Source organism: Leptosomus discolor, chromosome 5 (assembly GCF_034619465.1).
Source record: "Leptosomus discolor isolate bLepDis1 chromosome 5, bLepDis1.hap2, whole genome shotgun sequence".
NCBI classification, from domain to species: Eukaryota; Metazoa; Chordata; class Aves; order Leptosomiformes; family Leptosomidae; genus Leptosomus; species Leptosomus discolor.
The window spans coordinates 32,037,123-32,055,189 of NC_141395.1; the positions used below are offsets into that span (position 1 = coordinate 32,037,123).

Below are 18,067 nucleotides of genomic sequence, written 5' to 3' on the forward strand. Positions count from 1 at the left end.
ATGAGAAAGAAATTACTGCTATTAAAGTGTTAGTAGCAGTAAGCCATATACTGATTTATTCCATGTAAGACTACATCAAAACATTAAGGCAGAGTATGTTCTTAGGCTGCACTCGATCAACGCCAGCATACCAACTTTGAACACGTCCTTCAGAACAGTGTGTAACATGCAGATTTGTGTCCTCCTGCATGAACAACCTTGAACCTCTCTCCAAGGCAAGACAGGGTGTTTAGAAATAGGCAAATGTGATTGCTTCAGCATTACTCAAGTAAAGGTGTTGCTATTTAAGAATGCTGCATTAAGGATAAAGGAAATAGAATTTGTCAGATCAGCACTCTCCTAAGTTTTGGAAAATCTGGAGATCGGGCACAAGATAGTGCAGTCATCAGTAAAGAAATTCTCTTTAACATCAGCCTAAATTCTGCCTAATTAACTGCTGGAAGGAAGGTACTTGTTTTCTATTGACAAAATTCAGTGAGAGATATGTAAGAAGAACCATTGATAACTCTTATCGGCTTCATCTATAACTGGATGATTTTGTTCTAGCACAGGTTGGGAGCAGTACCAGCTCCTTTTAGACGGCTGTGGGGCAGGCTGCTCTGCATGCACTAATCTTCCAGTGTACCAGTGTCTTAGCTGTTATAAGACAGTAGTTAAAAAAAAACACGTTATCTTAAGACAAAGTTCAACGTGCAAGGGAGCTAGCTGAAAGTCCCCTTCACCCTGCAGCTGAGTGATAACCCTTTTAAACTCATCTCCCAACTTCACACACATTTAGGAAAAACAATATATTAGTACAATTGAGTTGTTTCAGAGAAATTAGTTTGTAAGACAAGTGAGACTCAGTTTCAGTGAGCAATAGCAGAAACTGAGACAGAAGCAGAATAGTTTTAGAGGTTTATTGTAAAGACCTTTACAATCTCAGTACAGAGACAAGGATATAAAATGGTGTTGTTTGGAATAATTAAGGCTGGTTGGTGGTCATCTGAATTTCACTGTTCAATGGAACTCAAGCAAGAGCCAACTGACTTCTGACTGTACATGTTTTTGTGTTCCATCATTACCGTGAGATCACATGTTACTTCAGAGACTCCATGCCTGCTTATTATAAAATAAAGGATATTATTTACATGATGAAAGAAAAATTTCAGGATTTTAGTGGAATGGATGACTGATACTGCAACAGGTTTAGTCCACGTATTTCCCAAGAATGTCACCATCTCTAAACAAGTAGTAGTCCTGCAAAGAAAAGAAACATTGATACCTGTCATATCAGGTGTTTTTTCAGTTGTTTTGCAAATACTGCCTTGTCCTGAAGTCAGGGCTACCACAGTCATGAAGTACAAAATCAAAAGTGAGCTATCCAAGACTAGCTCTACATTTTGACTTCTTGAAAAACATTTTTTTGTTCATAAGAAACTCTTTGGGAAAGCTACCAAGTTACTATTTTTAGTAGTAGGAAGTGCAAAAACTGTTAGAAGACAATTCTGCAAGCACAGATACCCCAGTAATTCCAAAGCCTTTTAGGAATCTCTCTAACACACTCTTGGCATATGGAGCCACTTTGTCCACCCAGTGAGGGCAGAGCCAGAGGTTTTCTTGGTTATTTCCGTTTAAGCAAGGGTAGAAGTAGCAAGTACTGCAGGTACCAGAAGCTGGCTGGATTCAGCTGCTCCCATTTGAATACCAACAACTGCAGTCCTTGAATGCTGCCAACGCTATGAAGTAACTACAGTATTTATCACTGGCAGTACGACATTTTGGGCACCAGCTTAATGTGCATTCACAGAGCTGGGAAACCTACCTTATCTTCTAGTACAATCTTAGTACCTCCATATTCTGGTAGCAAAACCTTTTCACCAACTTTTACACTCACTGGCTGAATCTCACCATTCTGAAAGAAAAAAAGAAATCTTTGGTTTTCCACAACATAGACAGATGTAATAAAATTCCTCCAAACTACAATGATCCATCCACATATAAAACATTCAGCAAACCACAGCAACTCTGTATTTTCATTGTACAGTGAAATTAGAAGATATAGGCTTCCTAGGAAGAAAAGCACACCAGTCAGTTCCCAAGCACAGGAGTCCTGCAATATTTAGGCAGTAGAACTGCAGTGATTTTCTGAATATAATTAATTTTATTTAGTTTTAAGTGTAAATATAACTGTGAGATCTTTGCTTGACACACTGAATAGGACTTCACTTAAAAAAGCAACCCGTAAAACAAGAAACCTGAGAATTTAAGTGACACACCATGAAACCCCCTTCTAAAATGAAGGGAGAGAGTCCATTTCCATATCTATAGCCAAGGCTAATTTCTCCGCGTGCCTGTTAAAAGTACCTTCCCATCCTCATTACTCTAATCAACTTGTCATTGCTCTGGCAAATCAGTTGTTTAGAAACACCTGATAAAGTTTAATTATATTTTTGTATTCTAAATAAAATATTAGCATGTTCATCTAATATTGGCAGCATTTCACAATATAAAGCTTTAAAAATCAGACACTGACACAAAACAGCATGATACGTATGGAGTGACTCATGGTAAAGAAAGAAGTCCGAGTCAACATGCCCCAGTTGAAATTTAACCTGTTTTCAACTGTTGCTACTAACTGAACACACTTTGGAGGGGCAAAATCCCTTCTGATCCTGAAACCCACAGTCATTTGCACTTTTGTGAAGACTGTCTTTTTTTATGATCCCAGATGCATATACAACATGCAAAATTAAAAAAAAATATATTAACAGTTATTTATTTTAATTCCTGATTTTCTTTTGTCCAGGAAGCCTAATCCATATAAACAGCGACATTTTGCACAGCACAAGATAGTAAATGCCACATTCTGGGATTCCACCCTGCTCAGAAGTCACAGAAATTTGGGCATGTAATAATTTTAACAGAGAAGACTGCTGGTCCTTCAAGGTTTTGGTTGAGAAGCGATGAAACTAGATATCCAGTCAGGGGAACTTGAGATTTTTGCCTCCTCTTTGAATTTGTGCTTCATTTGAATTCAGTCATTGACATCATCCATTTTTGTGAGCACTGCAACCATCCCTTTCTTGGGATAATATTCCAGCCACCGCCTCACCATTACTAACTCTACCCAAATGTAATGCTTTGGGGGACTTACCTTTCCCCTGGCTCCCGATCCAACTGCCACTACTGTCGCTTGTAGCACTTTCCCTTGAGCTTTCTCTGGAATCATGATGCCTCCTTTGGTTACTGTCTCAGCTGCACATCGTTCAACCAGAACACGATCAAAGAGGGGAAGAAATTTCCTAAATGCTTTTCCTGCCTGTGGAAGTAATTGTACATTGTAACAAGAGGAACATTACAACGAAATTGCAGTTAAAGAGAGTTAAAAAACAAAACAAAACGTGTTCTCTTTTCAGTGAAATGAGTCGTTTAAGAAAACTGCTGAGGTTTTGTTTTTTGTTTTTTTTTTTTTAATAGCAGTAAACATATGCCACCTCCGATTGCGTCAGAAGTCGCTAAAGACCCAGGCAGATGGGGGCAACGCTGCCCGCTCAGCCGCAGGAGGTGTGCTCCAGCTGCGGGAACCGGCCGCCACCAGGTGGAGCAGGCACCGCCTCTGGCCCGAAAGCTCCGCAGCCGTTCCGTCCCAAACCGTTAGCTACTGCAGTTCGGTGAGCGCCGTTACCGACTGTACGAACGGTATCTACCCAGCTCCCAACCAGACGCAACGATGAGTAAGGAGCTCTCAGGACAGCTGCATCTTTTTTCCTGTAGCAGAGTGGTTTATAGTAAAGCAGCAAGCCTCGCCAGGCACCCCATGTCAGTCTTCTTCAGGTACTTTCGAGCCTTCACACTCACGTAACAATACACAGCCTCCAAAGTCTGAAGCGAGTGATGTTGCTTGTGCTGGCTTCTACAGACCTCCACTTTACAAGACACTGTAGGTTTAAGTCCCTAAAAACAGGAAGGTAGGCACACTTCCACTATGACTGCTTCAATATCCGCCTCTGCTTAGGGTGGGTTTTTTGGGTTTTGTTTGTTGGGTTTTTTTTTCTTGGATTTTTTTTCAACTACTTACTGCTACTTGGCTGCATTCCAGCAACATTAGTCTAACTCCCAGGTGTGAGCTAAAAGCAAGCACCAAATCCCAACGAGCAGGGGTCAGGAAGAAGGAACTCGCTTTGATTTAGAAGGGAAGATATGGCGACTTGCCAAGTCACATGGAGAGAGTGCTCCACTAGACAGGTACGCAGAGCCCCACTCATGGAAAGGACTAGAAAAGGGCCTTGTATCCACGCGCCCTTTACTGACACTCATCGATATACACACACTCTTTAAATTTGGGAGAAAACAAAATTAGATGCAGAGCACAAACACATGGCAGTGCATGAAAGATGCATCCCGCCACTCCTGTTGCTACCACAATGACAAAAAACAACACAGGACAAAGACTTCCAGTTGTGATCACTCATTCTATCACGGAAACAGCTCTGATCCTCGCCTTTTAAAGAGCGGTTCTGTGTTTAACAGAAATAAGCAGCCACACTTACAGCCGTGAGCATTTTACCCAAAGTTTTAGGAAATGCCAATTCCTCACGTTAGCAGGATCATGGGAAGGAAGTGTCACTGCAGGAACAAGGGCAGCTCTGTCCTTACCTAATTCTCCTTCAAGGTGAGATCACCATAACAGGTTATAAACTAGAGAATGAGCGACCGAGAACGCCGCACACAGGGGTTTCAGGTTTACCAGCGGCCCCACTCGCCTTAGACAGGGAAGCCTGTCTCCCGAGGCACCCGGGAAGCCAAAGGCCGCCCCGACAAACACCCCCGCCACGTCCCAGCCGCAGCCCCCACGCTAACCACCGTAACCGTTCCTACCGCAGGGACTGTGTGACCTTGCGGCGCTACCAGACCGCTGCGGGCACCTCTGCCGGGAATGGAGCGCGGCTAACGGCCGGCAGGGCTGGCAAGTACCGCGCCTCCCGGAGCCGCTGCGCCCGCAGGTGAGGGCCCGCTACATCCCTCCCTCCCTCCCTCCCTCAGCTCAGCCTGGTCCCACGGGCGCGCCAGGGGCCGCTGCTGCCGGGCCGCGCTAGGCTGAGAAAACCCGGGCGCGGCGGGGGGCTGCTCGGGGGCCCCGGCGGCGGCCCGCCCGCAGCGGCCAAGCGGGCCCGCCACCAGGCCCTGAGGGGACCGGCCCCCTTACAGAGCCAGGCCCGGGCTGGGGGCGGCGGGCACTCACCATGATGGCTGCTGCGCTCCCCACCACCGAGTGACCGGGCCGCTGCAGGCACACGTGAGAAAGGTCACAGCCTGCGCATGCGCGCCCGGCGCCCCGCCCCGGGGCGGAGCACGTCCCCCCGCCCCAGTCGGGATCGGCTTTAATTCCGCCGCTTATTTTTCGCCCCCGGGGCCGCGTCCCGTTTCCGGAGGCGGCTGGCACCCCGGCGGCGCCGCGAATCCCGCTGCCCAGCGCCCGCCAGCTCTCGGGGTCGGAGAACCTCCCGGAAGTGAGGTCAGCTCCACTTTGACCTTCGGCGAGCATGAGCGTTCCAGAAGGTTCTCGAATTGGTGGGCCCCGGAACCTGAGTGGTTCATGCTGGGGCTTGCCACGCATGCGCGCAGCGCGGCCGGCGCCGCAGACCTGCAGGAGGGCTGTCAGTGGGCGTTGCCGCACTCCCCCCGCCGGGGGCGGGGCCGCGACGGCTATGCTGGTTCCCGGGCCGGGCAGTGCAGGGCCCCACATGGGCCGGCGGCTGGCTGGGGGCGGGGCGGAGGTAGTGAGTGCCGAGCGCTTCCCGCTTCTGCGCGCAGACCTGCCCGCTCAGCCGTGAGTTCGGACGGCGGAGGCCTTTGCTGCTCCCCGCGCGCTGGTCGCAGGTGAGCCCTCCTGCTGCTAGCACGGCACGGCCTGGGGAGGGGGTGGTGGGGTGCTGCTCCTGGCCCGGGCCCGGGTCCGGTGCCCCCGCGGCAGCGGCTGCCTTTGTGGGGGGAGGGGTGCCCGCGCGGTTAACGGCCCGGCCTCCTGGAGCGCGCGGAGCTAACGGCCGCCCGCGCGCTGTGGGGGCGGGGCGGCGGTCGTGATCCTGGGCGCTGGGGCGAGGCGGCCGGAGCGCGGGGCGATGCCCGCGCGGCGGGGCCTGGCGGTGCAGCGCCGTTGGGCCGGCAGTAGGGGGCGAGCGGCTCTTGACCTTGCTGCGCGCGTCCTGAGGGAAGGCGACATGTGGCCGGAGGCCCTCCGCCGCCCGCTCGCCCGCCCCGGGGGCACGGCGAGGGCCCGGGACCCCTCCCCACCGCGCTGCGCCGCGGGCCGGTGGCTGCGGCCCTTCGCCTCCCCGCGTCTGGCGGCGCGGTGCGGGCTGCCCTTGCGAGCGAGAGTCGGGTGTGGGAACCTCGCCTGGGCGCCCGTCGGAGCGGCACCGCTGACACACAGAGCTGCCGGTTCCGCGGTGCCCTCCCGGCCCCCCGCCCTACTGCTAGGGGAGGCCTGGCGGGAGGAGCTCGGCGTTCCTGGGGGCTGCTCGGTGAGGAGCTGCTGCAGCCCTGATCGTGCGGGAGGATCTGGGCTCCCCCGTCCTCTTACTTGCAGTTGCTTGGGTGTCTCCATTTCAGTTAGTCGAAAAAAGTGAAAGCTCATGGTCACTTGCTTTACTTCCTGAATCCTTTTTCTCCTTTTTTTTTTTTTTAAAAAAAAAAAAATTCTGGAAGTAGCTATGCAGAAACTTAGCACTTATATTTTCCTCTGGATTTGTTTTAATCTTTTAGACATGCTCCGTTTATCTACAGTACTCCGCCAGATAAGGCCCGTGTCCAGAGCACTTGCCCCTCATCTAACACGAGCATATGCAAAAGATGTGAAGTTTGGAGCAGATGCTAGAGCTCTAATGCTTCAAGGAGTAGACCTTCTAGCAGATGCTGTAGCTGTCACCATGGGGCCAAAGGTAAATGAAAATTTTGTATTTATTTGATGTTAATGCTTTGATGTGGTTGGAAACACCATAGTAGAAGAGTTGTTGGTTTTCCTTTGGTAGAGCTGTATGACTATCATCTGCGGATCTGTAACACAAAGACGTGGGGGTATGGACAAACTGCTGCAAGCAGCCATACTTTCATTTTTGTCACTTGAACTGTGGCAATAGTGTATTTGCTTTTCATAGTAACAAAGTAAAATTAATTGGATCACTGGGAAAGGTGCAGTATGCTTCTTTGAACAGTTTGAAGCGATGTGCATAATAGATTACCATGTCTCACCTAGCCTGTAACAATGCAGTAGATAATTTAACTAACTATATTATGAGGTGGGTTAACTAGCGTTTGACTTTCTTTTAATAAATTACAGTTTTGTATCACTTCACTTTTTAGTATTAACTGTGAAGGTGAAAGAAACATTGAAAGGTGATCTTGAGTCTTCGTTTGGCTGATAGATGTTAGCAGCTTAAGTGAAATTCCGTGGCAGTGGCATTTATTTATGTTCCTTATAGGACAGATATAGCGTGTGATTCCCTGTAAGTTCAAGGTCTTTTGGAAAAGTAGCTGCTGTATTCTGCATAGTCATGCAATGTGCAGTAAGGCTTGAAATGAGATTCCTTTTTAAGAAACAGACACTGATTTTTTGGGGGGCTCCTAGGAATATGTGTTCCGTACAACAACAGCATATGCATGGTAGCTCTTAAGGCTGCTTGGCCTCTGTAAAATTCACTCAATGTATTTCTTGCACAGTTTTGGCGCTCTGTTAGCTTTATTGAAAGGCAGAAGTGCAGTAAGGTGGGACAAGGAAGGTTAAGGAACAGTGATGTCAGCAAGCTGTGGCTGTTTTCCATAAAGGAACAAAGTTTAAGTGTAGTCAGTTAATTTAACTCTTGGCTTTTTAGATCAGGCTAGTTCAGGAATGCCCAAGCATAGCTCCCATCCACTGGTTAAAGGGCAGTTCCTGATGCAACTTACTGTAACCTTGTGGGGGTTTTGTTCCAGTGTTCTCACCTTATCTGCTGTTCTCCACGTACTTGTAGAAATGTAGGCATTGCACTGTAATGCCTGATTCTGCTTCCAACATTTTTAAGAGATACTACTCTGGTGAGGAAACTTCCCTTTGGCACTGCTGTGTATTTAAAGAAATGTGGATTGCGGTTTCGTGCGATCTTTTGATATTGCTGCCAATGTGTGTTGATTAGTTTGTCAGAACTAGTTTTGTGTGAGTGTTTGGATTCTTGATCTGCAGGACTATTCAAAACTCATGTGTGTCTCTGAGAAAAGGAACACCACCAGTAGAGACAGATAAAAAGTGTTGAGTGTGTCCTTTAACGTGATTGGATCTAAGTAGATTTTGTCGTGCCGCTCTCCTCATAGCTACCAAACAAACATATTGAATGCGACAGTGTCAAAATACAGAATAAAATTAAGCAAAACAAGGAGAGACTGCATGAAGAACTTAACAGTAACAGGATCCTCTGGGTAGAGTTTTCTTAATCTTGAACCACTTTTAGATTTAGGAGAAGTGCAGGTCAAATAACATGGCAGTAAGAAGTCAGATTATGCATTATTTTGGCACAATTGTTTTATAGCAGAGTTAGAATTATGTAAGTTGAGCATCACTAGCTGAAGGTTAATGTTTCTTTTGCACCTTCTAGGGCCAGTTGTACTTCAGCAGCAGTGTAGCCTCCTGCGTGGCAGGAATCCAGAGTTTGTTACATCCTGGATGCAGATGTGAGCGGGCTCTATGCAAGCGAGGAACACAGTGCACCACAGCGGTAGCACACTGTGTGTGGGTCCTTGGTGAGCTTGCTGGGCACCTCACCCCAGCTCTGGTTGGTGTGATCACTACAGCAGTGTCTTGGCAGGAGCCGGCTTGATCAGTTCTGTGCTGGAGCTGCAGGCCAGGTGAGGGGCCTTGTGCAAGGTCAGCTGGGAGTGACTGGTGAGGTGGGATGGCTGCTCTCCCCTCTTCCAGCGGCTCCAGCTGCCAGGATAGCCAAAGAGCTTCCGGGCAGCAGTGGGCCAGAGGTGGCTCCTCGCATTTCTGCTGCCTGCAGCTCCAACTGGAACATGATTGATCCAGGAGCTGTTGAATTCATCTGGGAACAAGCAGTCCTCTTGCGCAGGTGCAGCTGCCCTGTGTTCCCTGGGTGGTCCGTGGTTCCCCACATTAGCTGTGTCTGTGCACGTTGCATAGGATAGTCCAGCCTTTTAGTTGAATGCAGGTGCAGGCTAAAAGAAAGGCTGGTTACCGGCAGTGTTTGAGAAAGTATTGCAACACATCAGCACTAATGTGTTAAGTGTTCCTAATTCTCTTGGCTAATCTCTGGTGAGTCTCTGCTTTTTTTCCCCAGAACATGCGATGAATTGAGTTTTGTATTACTGTTTTTCAATCACATAGACTTTTTATTGTGATTTGGTGGAAATTTTGCAAATGTAGTTCATTATGCTGCTATATTTTAAATTTAGGGGAAAATATTAGTGTCAGAGGGAATCTCTTCAATTATTTTTCTCTGTAAGGCTAGTCTCATTCTAGTTGCAGACTTCTGAGTCTGTGGTATTAAGCATTACGACTGGGGAATGAAGCCTCGTTCTGTGAAAGTATAAAACTTTGGAGCATTTTTTCCAGTTTTACAGAACCTTGGTAATGTGTGTGCTTGAAAAAAGTCCCAGCTGAAGGCTCTGTGCCAGATGATGTTTCTGTTCGGCTCTGGCTGTTACAAAGGATCTTCATCTTCAGTTAAACTCCTACAGTAGCATGCTGTGGATTATGTGGCTTTGATTTAATATTTGTTCTTTGTCACCCTAGGGAAGAACAGTTATTATTGAACAAAGCTGGGGAAGTCCCAAAGTGACAAAAGACGGTGTGACAGTAGCAAAGGCAATTGACTTAAAAGACAAATACAAAAATATTGGAGCCAGGTTAGTTCAAGATGTTGCCAACAACACAAATGAAGAAGCAGGAGATGGCACCACCACTGCAACGGTACTCGCACGTGCTATTGCGAAGGAAGGCTTTGAGAAGATCAGCAAAGGAGCTAATCCAGTAGAAATCAGGAGGGGTACATGTTTTTCCCTTGTTTTTAATGTTATTTTTATTTTTCATGTCCCAAATTTGACTGGCTTCTGGAATGAGTTGCCTTCTTTTTGCGGAGCCACATAAAGCTTTACATGAAGAGCGATGCCCAGAGAACCCACTCATTTCTGTTACGTTACTTTCTCTGACCAAGTCTTCATTTTTCTTCATTTTTACTATGTTACATGCAGTTGACCTGCTTAATTTGTTGTAGGTAAACGCCATTTAAAGCCCTTTCTGCTTTTAATTAATTTCTGATTAAGTCTATAAATTTACTGGCACAGTGTAAATAAATTTGCCATAAACTTGGATCATGATGAAAAATATGTCATACCAATTCCAAAAAGTGGTCACTAGGTGTATAAATGACAATATGGATCCAGAACTGCCAGTCACTTGTTTCTGAACGTGCAAAACTGATGCATTTTTGCAATGTGGACTTTGGTTTAAAATTTAACCTGTTTGTGGGCTGTTTTTCTTCCGTGCCGTGTACCTTGTTGCGTTCACTCACAAGTATTCCGTTCATTGTTAGGGGTGATGCTTGCAGTCGATGCCGTCATAGCTGAACTGAAGAAGCTGTCTAAACCTGTTACAACTCCAGAAGAAATTGCACAGGTAAAAAAACCAAACCAGGTTTATGTATTCTTCAGAAAGTGTTGTGAAGTCAAGTTTAATGGAGTTCGAGTGTGCCTGTATGACACCTGAGTATTTTTGTGTGTACATCAAGATTCAGAGTATGTTTCATTGAATGATCTTCATGGTAACACTTCCATTTTCTTGAGTTATTTAAAATTCCCAGTATTCTGCTTTCAAGTACACTGCTAGGAGTAAGTTCAGAAATAGGTACTTTTTCTCATCTTCAAGTTTCCTTCCAAAATGTGGCCTTAAAACATAAATTTGTGTACTTGGGAAAATTTGACGAGAGCAAGGATGTGTGTTTGGGTGGGAGGTGATGGTGGACTTCTGGGGGTGTGGCGGATCTGCTGAGGGAGGTTTATGTTGAGGCGGGTGCCCAGCTGTGTCTCAGGCACCGGGCGTGTTGGCCTTCTTGGCTTTTTTCTCCCCGTGGCTGCAGATTCAGGTGGCCCGTGTGTGCTGCATGAGCCTGGTGCACGGGATCTGGCCCTGTGCTGGAGCTGCCCCGGAGCCGTTGCCCCTTCCAGGGGCGTTGTGGGATCCGGGGCGGGGGGTGCGCTGCAGTCAGCTGCCCTGCCTTGTCGGGAAATGTGGGAATTGAACATGGTTATTGTGGTTGCCTTTATAGTGAGGAAACAAATCACTTCTGTTATGAAATGAGATTGAATGGTTTACTGTTTCAGGTCGCCACGATATCAGCAAATGGAGATCAAGAAATTGGCAATATAATCTCCGATGCAATGAAAAAAGTGGGACGAAAGGGTGTGATCACTGTCAAGGTGAGAACTGGCCAGCATACGGACTAAGTGCGAAGCGACTGTCTCTTCTCCTGTTAGGGCTGGCTTTTGTGGTGTGTGAGGTAGCTGCTGCTGCTCATATGCAGTATCCCGCCATAATTCCTTCCTCCCCAGCTCCTTTATTTAGATCAGGGTTTGATGACTGTTCCCTCTTATAATCCTTATATTTTGAAGGGAAGCACATAAAACTGGTGTCGTGCAGAGCCTTTCGTTCTGTTGTGCATAATGTGCTAAAACCTGTACTTGTGCTTTTGGTGGTAAATTAAGGGATCTTTAATGTAGACTTTGCATCTAAACAGGATGGAAAAACTCTAAACGATGAATTGGAAATCATTGAGGGTATGAAATTTGACAGAGGCTACATCTCTCCATATTTTATTAACACAACCAAAGGTGAGTTAACAATAACACACAGCAAATACCTTACAGTGGCTCTTGTAGCGTTATTTCTAACTTACCTGTTACAAAGACTTTACAGTCTGTTTCACTGTGTATCATAGCAAATAGGACAGGGGAGTCCTTCCCCAGGAGAAGCTTTTGACTCTTGGTAAAAGCTTGGAGTCTTGGGTGTTTTTTTTTCTTCTCTGCTAAGTGTGGGTAATGTCCACACTAACGTCAGGGTGGCCCTGCAGCACTCCAGAACAATGCAGAATTGGAAGCAGAGTCTTCAAGAAACCAATTTATGTCCTTTTTTTTTTTTTTTTAATGCTGTTGAAAAGTACAATGTTTGCTCCAAAGTAGCTGCTTAAGTTTAAGAGAATGCTTGATACGTTTTTATAATCGAATTGTTCAGATAATGCGTGTTGTTTCTTCAGGGCAGAAATGTGAATTCCAGGACGCCTATGTTTTAATCAGTGAAAAGAAAATTTCTAGTGTACAGTCCATAGTTCCAGCTCTTGAAATTGCCAATGCTCATCGCAAACCCTTGGTCATTATTGCTGAAGATGTTGATGGAGAAGCCCTCAGCACTCTAGTCTTGAACAGGTAAGGCATAAAATTTATCCTTCTAGACAAATACTGCTTTTTGTGTGTGTTTTCATCCTTTTAAAGGAATACATACAAAAGCATGTATTTGCATTTGCAGTATTGTAGTGCTGCTGTCTGTTCTTTTCATCAGCACCAAAGCAACAGCAGCTTTTGTACACAGCCACGCTTTGCACCTGAACTGACAGAACTTCCTACCTTCTTGAGCAAAACCAGCTCAGTTCATGAAGGTCTCTTTGTTTGCTTGATCGTTAGAGCTGTACCGAAATAGGTGGTTTTAGAATTAGGCTCGTTGTCTAAACACATGTGGAGTGCTGCTCTCTGAATTCTTCTCTCCAGGCTGAAGGTTGGTCTTCAGGTTGTTGCTGTAAAAGCACCAGGTTTTGGTGACAACAGGAAAAACCAGCTTAAGGATATGGCAATTGCTACTGGTGGTGCTGTAAGTACTGATGTTTTAACTGGCGTCTTGCTGTAAGAAATGCTGGTGGTATTTAAGGAGAAGAGAATGTATTGGTCTGTGGCATGTATTTGTTGTGCTGCAGGCTGCACCCTGTTCTTTCAAAAATGTAACAGTGACTCTGAATCATCTTTTTTTTTTTTAAACCCAGATACTGATAATGGCTGTGTGATACAGCCCTGACTGACCCTGAGTAATACACCCTTTTAACTGGCTGGAGTTCCATGCAATTTCCTTGCAGCATTTGAGTTGTTAAGGGGAAGGAGGAACTTCAAGGAAGTTTTTTAGAAATCATAAAGCTTTCTTGCTGCCTTATAAAACTGTTTGTCTCTCAACTACCCAGACTTGAGTATGGCAAATACAATTCTTTTAAATATTTGCAATAGCCTGACTAATTTTCTGTTGCACTGAACTTCTCAAATAGTTGATGTGCTGATTAGTGTCCCTTCATGCTGCCTTTTTTCTTGTACACATTCAAAATCATGGCGTCATACTTGATCCAAAGGGGGTTATTGAAAGAAAATGCAATGTTTCAGCTAACTGGAGCACAAAGTAAGAAACCAGCAAAGTCTGTTCTAAAGTCAGTGTAGTGGCAATATTTGTAACTCCTTGAAACACAGGGAGGACTCTGTGACATGACCCTACTTTCCAGACATTTTGAATTGGTGAGCTATGTTAGTCAGCCATGAATGAGAAGCTGGCAGCTCCATGTTCTGTGGGGGCCAGTTCGGGAGGTGACCGCACACCTGGACTCTGTTAGGAGAAAGGAGGAGCTTGGCTCGGCAGTGTGCTCGTTTTGCACCGTTCACCTGCTGTGTGTGCTTACCTGTCTTTACATAAGAGACTGACATGGAGAAGCTGTGAATGCCAACTTTTCACATGATTTGTTTCAGGTGTTTGGAGAAGAGGGTTTGAGCTTAAATGTGGAAGATATTCAGGCTCATGACTTTGGTAAAGTTGGAGAGGTCATTGTGACAAAAGATGACACCATGCTTCTAAAGGGGAAGGGTGAAAAGGCTCAAATTGAAAAACGTATTCAAGAAATTATCGAACAGCTAGAAGTTACCACAAGTGACTATGAAAAAGAGAAACTGAATGAGCGGTTGGCCAAACTCTCTGATGGAGTAGCAGTATTGAAGGTGAGAAGTCAAACTTCTTGGGAAAGGGGCGGTATTGGTCCTTTATTGCCAGTCTGAATTACTGCTATGTGGTTGTCTCGTAATCTTAGCAGTTGATTTGGAGGAGGAGGAGTCTGGCTTCTTTCAGTGCTGCGCTTTGGTATTAAGAACCAAATCAAATTATTTTTGAAATAACCAGCTAAAACTGTGTTTAGGCTTCTTGAGTGCTGAGGTACAAAAGAACACCGCCAGTCTGGGAGAGCCTGGGTTTGCTTTCCGGCACTTTTCAGTTGACGACTCGGGTTGGCTGTTTAATTTTGTGGCAGCAGTTCAGTAGCCAGCAGCGCTCTCCCACCTAGGCTCTTGTGTGGACCTTGACGTGTGACTTGCTGCTCATAGGTTGGTGGCACCAGTGACGTTGAAGTGAATGAGAAGAAAGACAGAGTTACCGATGCCCTGAATGCGACCCGTGCTGCTGTAGAGGAAGGCATCGTTCCGGGCGGTGGCTGTGCGCTGCTTCGCTGCATTCCAGCATTAGATGCCTTAGCTCCAGCCAATGAAGACCAGAAAATTGGTAAGTAAATTACTTGGAACGCGTGTGTAAGTGTTAAGAATGGATGTTCTGCTGTTATGAGATATGTACGGAATTGCTTTTGCCGAATTTTTAGTTACTTGATCTTTAGAACCTCCTATCCCCTTGGTATGGTGGTCTCTGCTTTACAGTGGTAAGGGGCTTTCACCATGTCCCTGACTTGGATGAGAAAGAACCAGTATCGATAAAGCAGCAGTAGCCCCTGCAGAGAATCGCAGCCCCTCAGAGGGAGAGTTGAGCTGACTGTTACAGCCATTGCAGACAGCCGTAAGATCTAAGAATGCTTAAGAGATCATGTGGCAAGCCCAATGGGAAAAGGCTGTGTGCCACGCTACAGTAATGATGCTCCTCACTGCTTTTTGCAGAAGTAAAACTAAAACCTCTGTGAATGTCCTGCAATGATCTCGTTTGTTGACAAATGTCAAGTAGCAGAGAACTCTTCTCCCTGGAACTGACAAAGACATAGCTTATGTTCCTGCTCGGAGGGTTCTCTCTGTTTTGTATTGATCTCCAGCCTTGGCAGTAGAAGCAGCATATGTAATTCTAAACACCCTTTTTCTTACAGGCATTGAAATAATAAAGAGAACACTGAAAATCCCAGCCATGACTATTGCAAAGAATGCTGGTGTTGAAGGATCGCTAATAGTTGAAAAAATCCTGCAGAGTCCATCAGAAGTTGGCTATGATGCAATGCTTGGGGACTTTGTGAATATGGTAGAAAAAGGAATCATAGACCCGACAAAGGTAACCTAAAATAGTCTTTAATTCCCAGCTTTCCTTCCTCATGTGATAGTCGGCAGGTATTAAGTTCTTTCCTATTTTTAGGTTGTGAGAACTGCTCTGATGGATGCTGCAGGTGTTGCGTCTCTCTTATCAACAGCAGAAGCAGTGGTGACTGAAATTCCTAAAGAAGAAAAGGACCCGGCAATGGGAGGGATGGGTGGGATGGGTGGAGGCATGGGAGGTGGCATGTTCTAATTCCTGGGATGGGGATGCATCATGAGCTGTGCTGTTTAAGACTGACAGTTCTGACTTTAAACACTTCAGATGTCAGTGTGAGAGGGTGGATAGTGACTGAAGTGAGACTGGTGTTTAAAAGAATCACTGTAACCATCAGTTACTGGATTTCATTTAACACACGTGTAATTGTTTACAGTCATTGTCCATGCCTACAGATAATTTATTTTGTATTTTTTGAATAAAGACATTTGTACATTCCTGATAACTGGGTGCAAGATCCATCTACCAAGGTCCTGATTTAAACTTAATTAAGGCACTTGATATTCTGTTTCAGAATTTATTGGTGCTTGCCAGTACTAGGAAGAACTTGGAAGCCACTGTGTGTAAGACCAGACAATTGTGTACAAAGTAGGCAAATATACAGTTATGTGACCTTTATGTAATAAAACAAACTGCTCAAAAGTTACAAAATGTATCACCTTATTCATGTGCACACAAAGCTGTAGTCATAGGGGAACCTTGACAGCCTGCTGCTGCTTCTAAGATCTACTAGAAATTTGACACTGAAGGCTTGGAAATGTTGGGGCATTTCCCTCCAGGAAACATTCCGCTGTCCAGAATGTTTCTGGGAAATACAAGTGACTTGAATTTTGCTAAGAAGTATCTAAGCTGAACAGACACCACAGTTCTCTGCTATATTAAACAATGCTATGAAAACAAGGCACGTGCACTGACCTTCATTTGCCCTGTCTGTGCTGCTGGTTTCCTGGGCAGGAATGGGCCCAGTCCACCTCTCACAGTCCTGTGGGAGGGAAGGTGCCCTGAGGGTGTGACGCAGGTGAGTCCTCTTTGCTAAATGCTGCTCTTGCTCAGGTGTGTAGTATGTGGTTACCTCCTTGCCTTGAGCCTTCCAGGCCTGTCTTCCACCTTCCTGGTAGTGGGCTCCAGGATTTAGTTCAAGTCATTTTCCACTAGATGCTTCTTCACCCTTAAAAATGACAGCTTTGTTTGCTACCTACAGTTCTTTGACCTGGCACAGCTAATACCATTGACTATAAAGTCTTTTCTGCCTGCGTTTCAGCTCTGCTCTCCAAACTTCAGAACAATGGTGCTCCCAAACTTCTGTATGTTTATCTCTGTCTCAATGTAAGAAATTGCTTTACAACTTCTCAGTGCTTTAAAACTGACCTCCTAATCCAGCTGTCACTTTTCCCAGCTTCCTGCCTTTAGTAAGAACTACTTTTCACACAGGATGTGTGAAATCTCAACTGTTCTTTCTGGAAAAGTATCTAAAGGTTCTGGGACTGCTTCATGGCTGTCCTTGTCCTGAATCACACCTTCCTATGCTATTTAGTATGCTGTTCCGTAGTAACCATGTGGATTATAGGCACTTGGGAGAAAGGACCAGCTTCAACACCTGGCCTGAAGCTTCACCTAATTTCGGTAAGGAAAGCAGGTGATGCAAGGCAGCATAGAGACGTGATTTAAAATCTGTTCAAACCTATTCACTTACATTTCTGCAGAAAAAGAGAAATACTAATGTCAGGAATAGAACTACTGACAATTAATTCAATCAATACAGCTGATACCATTGTAATGGACTAACAAAATGGTAGGATGGCACTGAGAAAGTCCCAAGAAGTAAGGTTTAGTTCTGTTGTATGTTTTTAATGACAGCTGGCCTTGGGTGTGCTTGTCTGCAGTAAGGGTAGGACATCTTGTTCCCTCCTTCCAGGGAGGAGAGCACCGCAGTACATAACATTGTGCATCCATGCCCCAGTTCCCAAAGACTACTTGGTTTAAAGTAGTTGTCTCTACTGCAATGTGTAACAGCGAGGGAGGGACAGGCAGGCACGAAGAACCACTGGCTATAGCTGCAACTGCTGTGCTCAGATTATACTACTCTGTACACTATGCACGTGCCCCTTACGTTTCATGTCTCTTCAGGCTGTGGTGGTTTTTCTACAGCAGTTGCTGGTCAGAGTTCAACAGCAGCTGGAGGCTTTTGCCATTAATTTAGGTTAAAAGCACCTGCTCCTCCGTGCTTGGCAAATTGTTCCGGCTCCCCAAAGCCAGGATGTCAGCTTCCCTGCGCTCGGCCAGAGTTGGCCAAGTTGATGCTGTTAAGTTACATTCACACTACTAATAACTTACACTTGAGTTAATATGTTAGAACGCTGAAAAAAAACATAAGCTTAGATAAGGCAGAACCTACACCGTGATTACACAAACCGTTTGGCAAGTTAATAAACAGCAGCCTGAGATACCTTGTGTTAACAGTAGCTGCCCATTGTCTGTTACTGGTAACACTTGAAGTTGTACTTGATTGATTGCAGCTTGAACGTTGGGTGTACATCTGGCTGGACGGGTGTGTTTTGTACAGTATAAAATCCCACACAAAGCTCAGACACAAAACAGATGCCCCAAGGAGGAGCATGGCACCTCTTGTACAAATGAAGTGTACAAACAAGTTTGTAACAGGGGCTGTTAGAA

The 18,067-nt window shown here is 45.6% G+C and overlaps 2 protein-coding genes across 2 annotated transcripts; one reads left to right on the forward strand and one right to left on the reverse strand.

The window, feature by feature from the left end:
- Positions 1 to 885: 885 nt before the first annotated feature.
- On the reverse strand, positions 886 to 5,599 carry HSPE1 (heat shock protein family E (Hsp10) member 1). Its single transcript, XM_086465979.1, has 4 exons — positions 5,225 to 5,599; positions 3,137 to 3,301; positions 1,805 to 1,894; positions 886 to 1,239 (listed from the first exon to the last, which is right to left on the reverse strand). The coding sequence occupies exons 1-4, from the start codon at positions 5,597 to 5,599 to the stop codon at positions 1,189 to 1,191; spliced, it is 681 nt and encodes a 226-aa protein (XP_086322105.1). The 3' UTR covers positions 886 to 1,188.
- A 170-nt stretch (positions 5,600 to 5,769) lies between these two features.
- Positions 5,770 to 16,045, forward strand: HSPD1 (heat shock protein family D (Hsp60) member 1). The gene is made up of 12 exons (XM_086465145.1): positions 5,770 to 5,862; positions 6,748 to 6,923; positions 9,764 to 10,016; positions 10,563 to 10,645; positions 11,350 to 11,445; positions 11,763 to 11,856; positions 12,279 to 12,447; positions 12,787 to 12,886; positions 13,798 to 14,043; positions 14,422 to 14,596; positions 15,180 to 15,358; positions 15,440 to 16,045. Exons 2-12 carry the CDS (start codon positions 6,750 to 6,752, stop codon positions 15,590 to 15,592), a joined length of 1,722 nt encoding a protein of 573 aa, XP_086321271.1. The 5' UTR covers positions 5,770 to 5,862; positions 6,748 to 6,749; the 3' UTR covers positions 15,593 to 16,045.
- The last annotated feature ends 2,022 nt before the right edge of the window (positions 16,046 to 18,067 follow it).

What these genes read in the sequence shown, in the direction of transcription:
- HSPE1 (XM_086465979.1), bottom strand. Translation starts at nt 5,599, where the DNA reads ATGCGTGGCAAGCCCCAGCATGAACCACTCAGGTTCCGGGGCCCACCA. An exon ending in GGAGCGCAGCAGCCATCATG is followed by an intron (nt 3,302 to 5,224) that starts GTGAGTGCCCGC and finishes TTACTTCCACAG; the next exon opens with GCAGGAAAAGCATTTAGGAA. An exon ending in AGATTGTACTAGAAGATAAG is followed by an intron (nt 1,240 to 1,804) that starts GTAGGTTTCCCA and finishes TTTTCTTTGCAG; the next exon opens with GACTACTACTTGTTTAGAGA.
- HSPD1 (XM_086465145.1), top strand. Translation starts at nt 6,750, where the DNA reads ATGCTCCGTTTATCTACAGTACTCCGCCAGATAAGGCCCGTGTCCAGA. An exon ending in CTGTCACCATGGGGCCAAAG is followed by an intron (nt 6,924 to 9,763) that starts GTAAATGAAAAT and finishes TTGTCACCCTAG; the next exon opens with GGAAGAACAGTTATTATTGA. An exon ending in CAATGAAGACCAGAAAATTG is followed by an intron (nt 14,597 to 15,179) that starts GTAAGTAAATTA and finishes TTTTTCTTACAG; the next exon opens with GCATTGAAATAATAAAGAGA.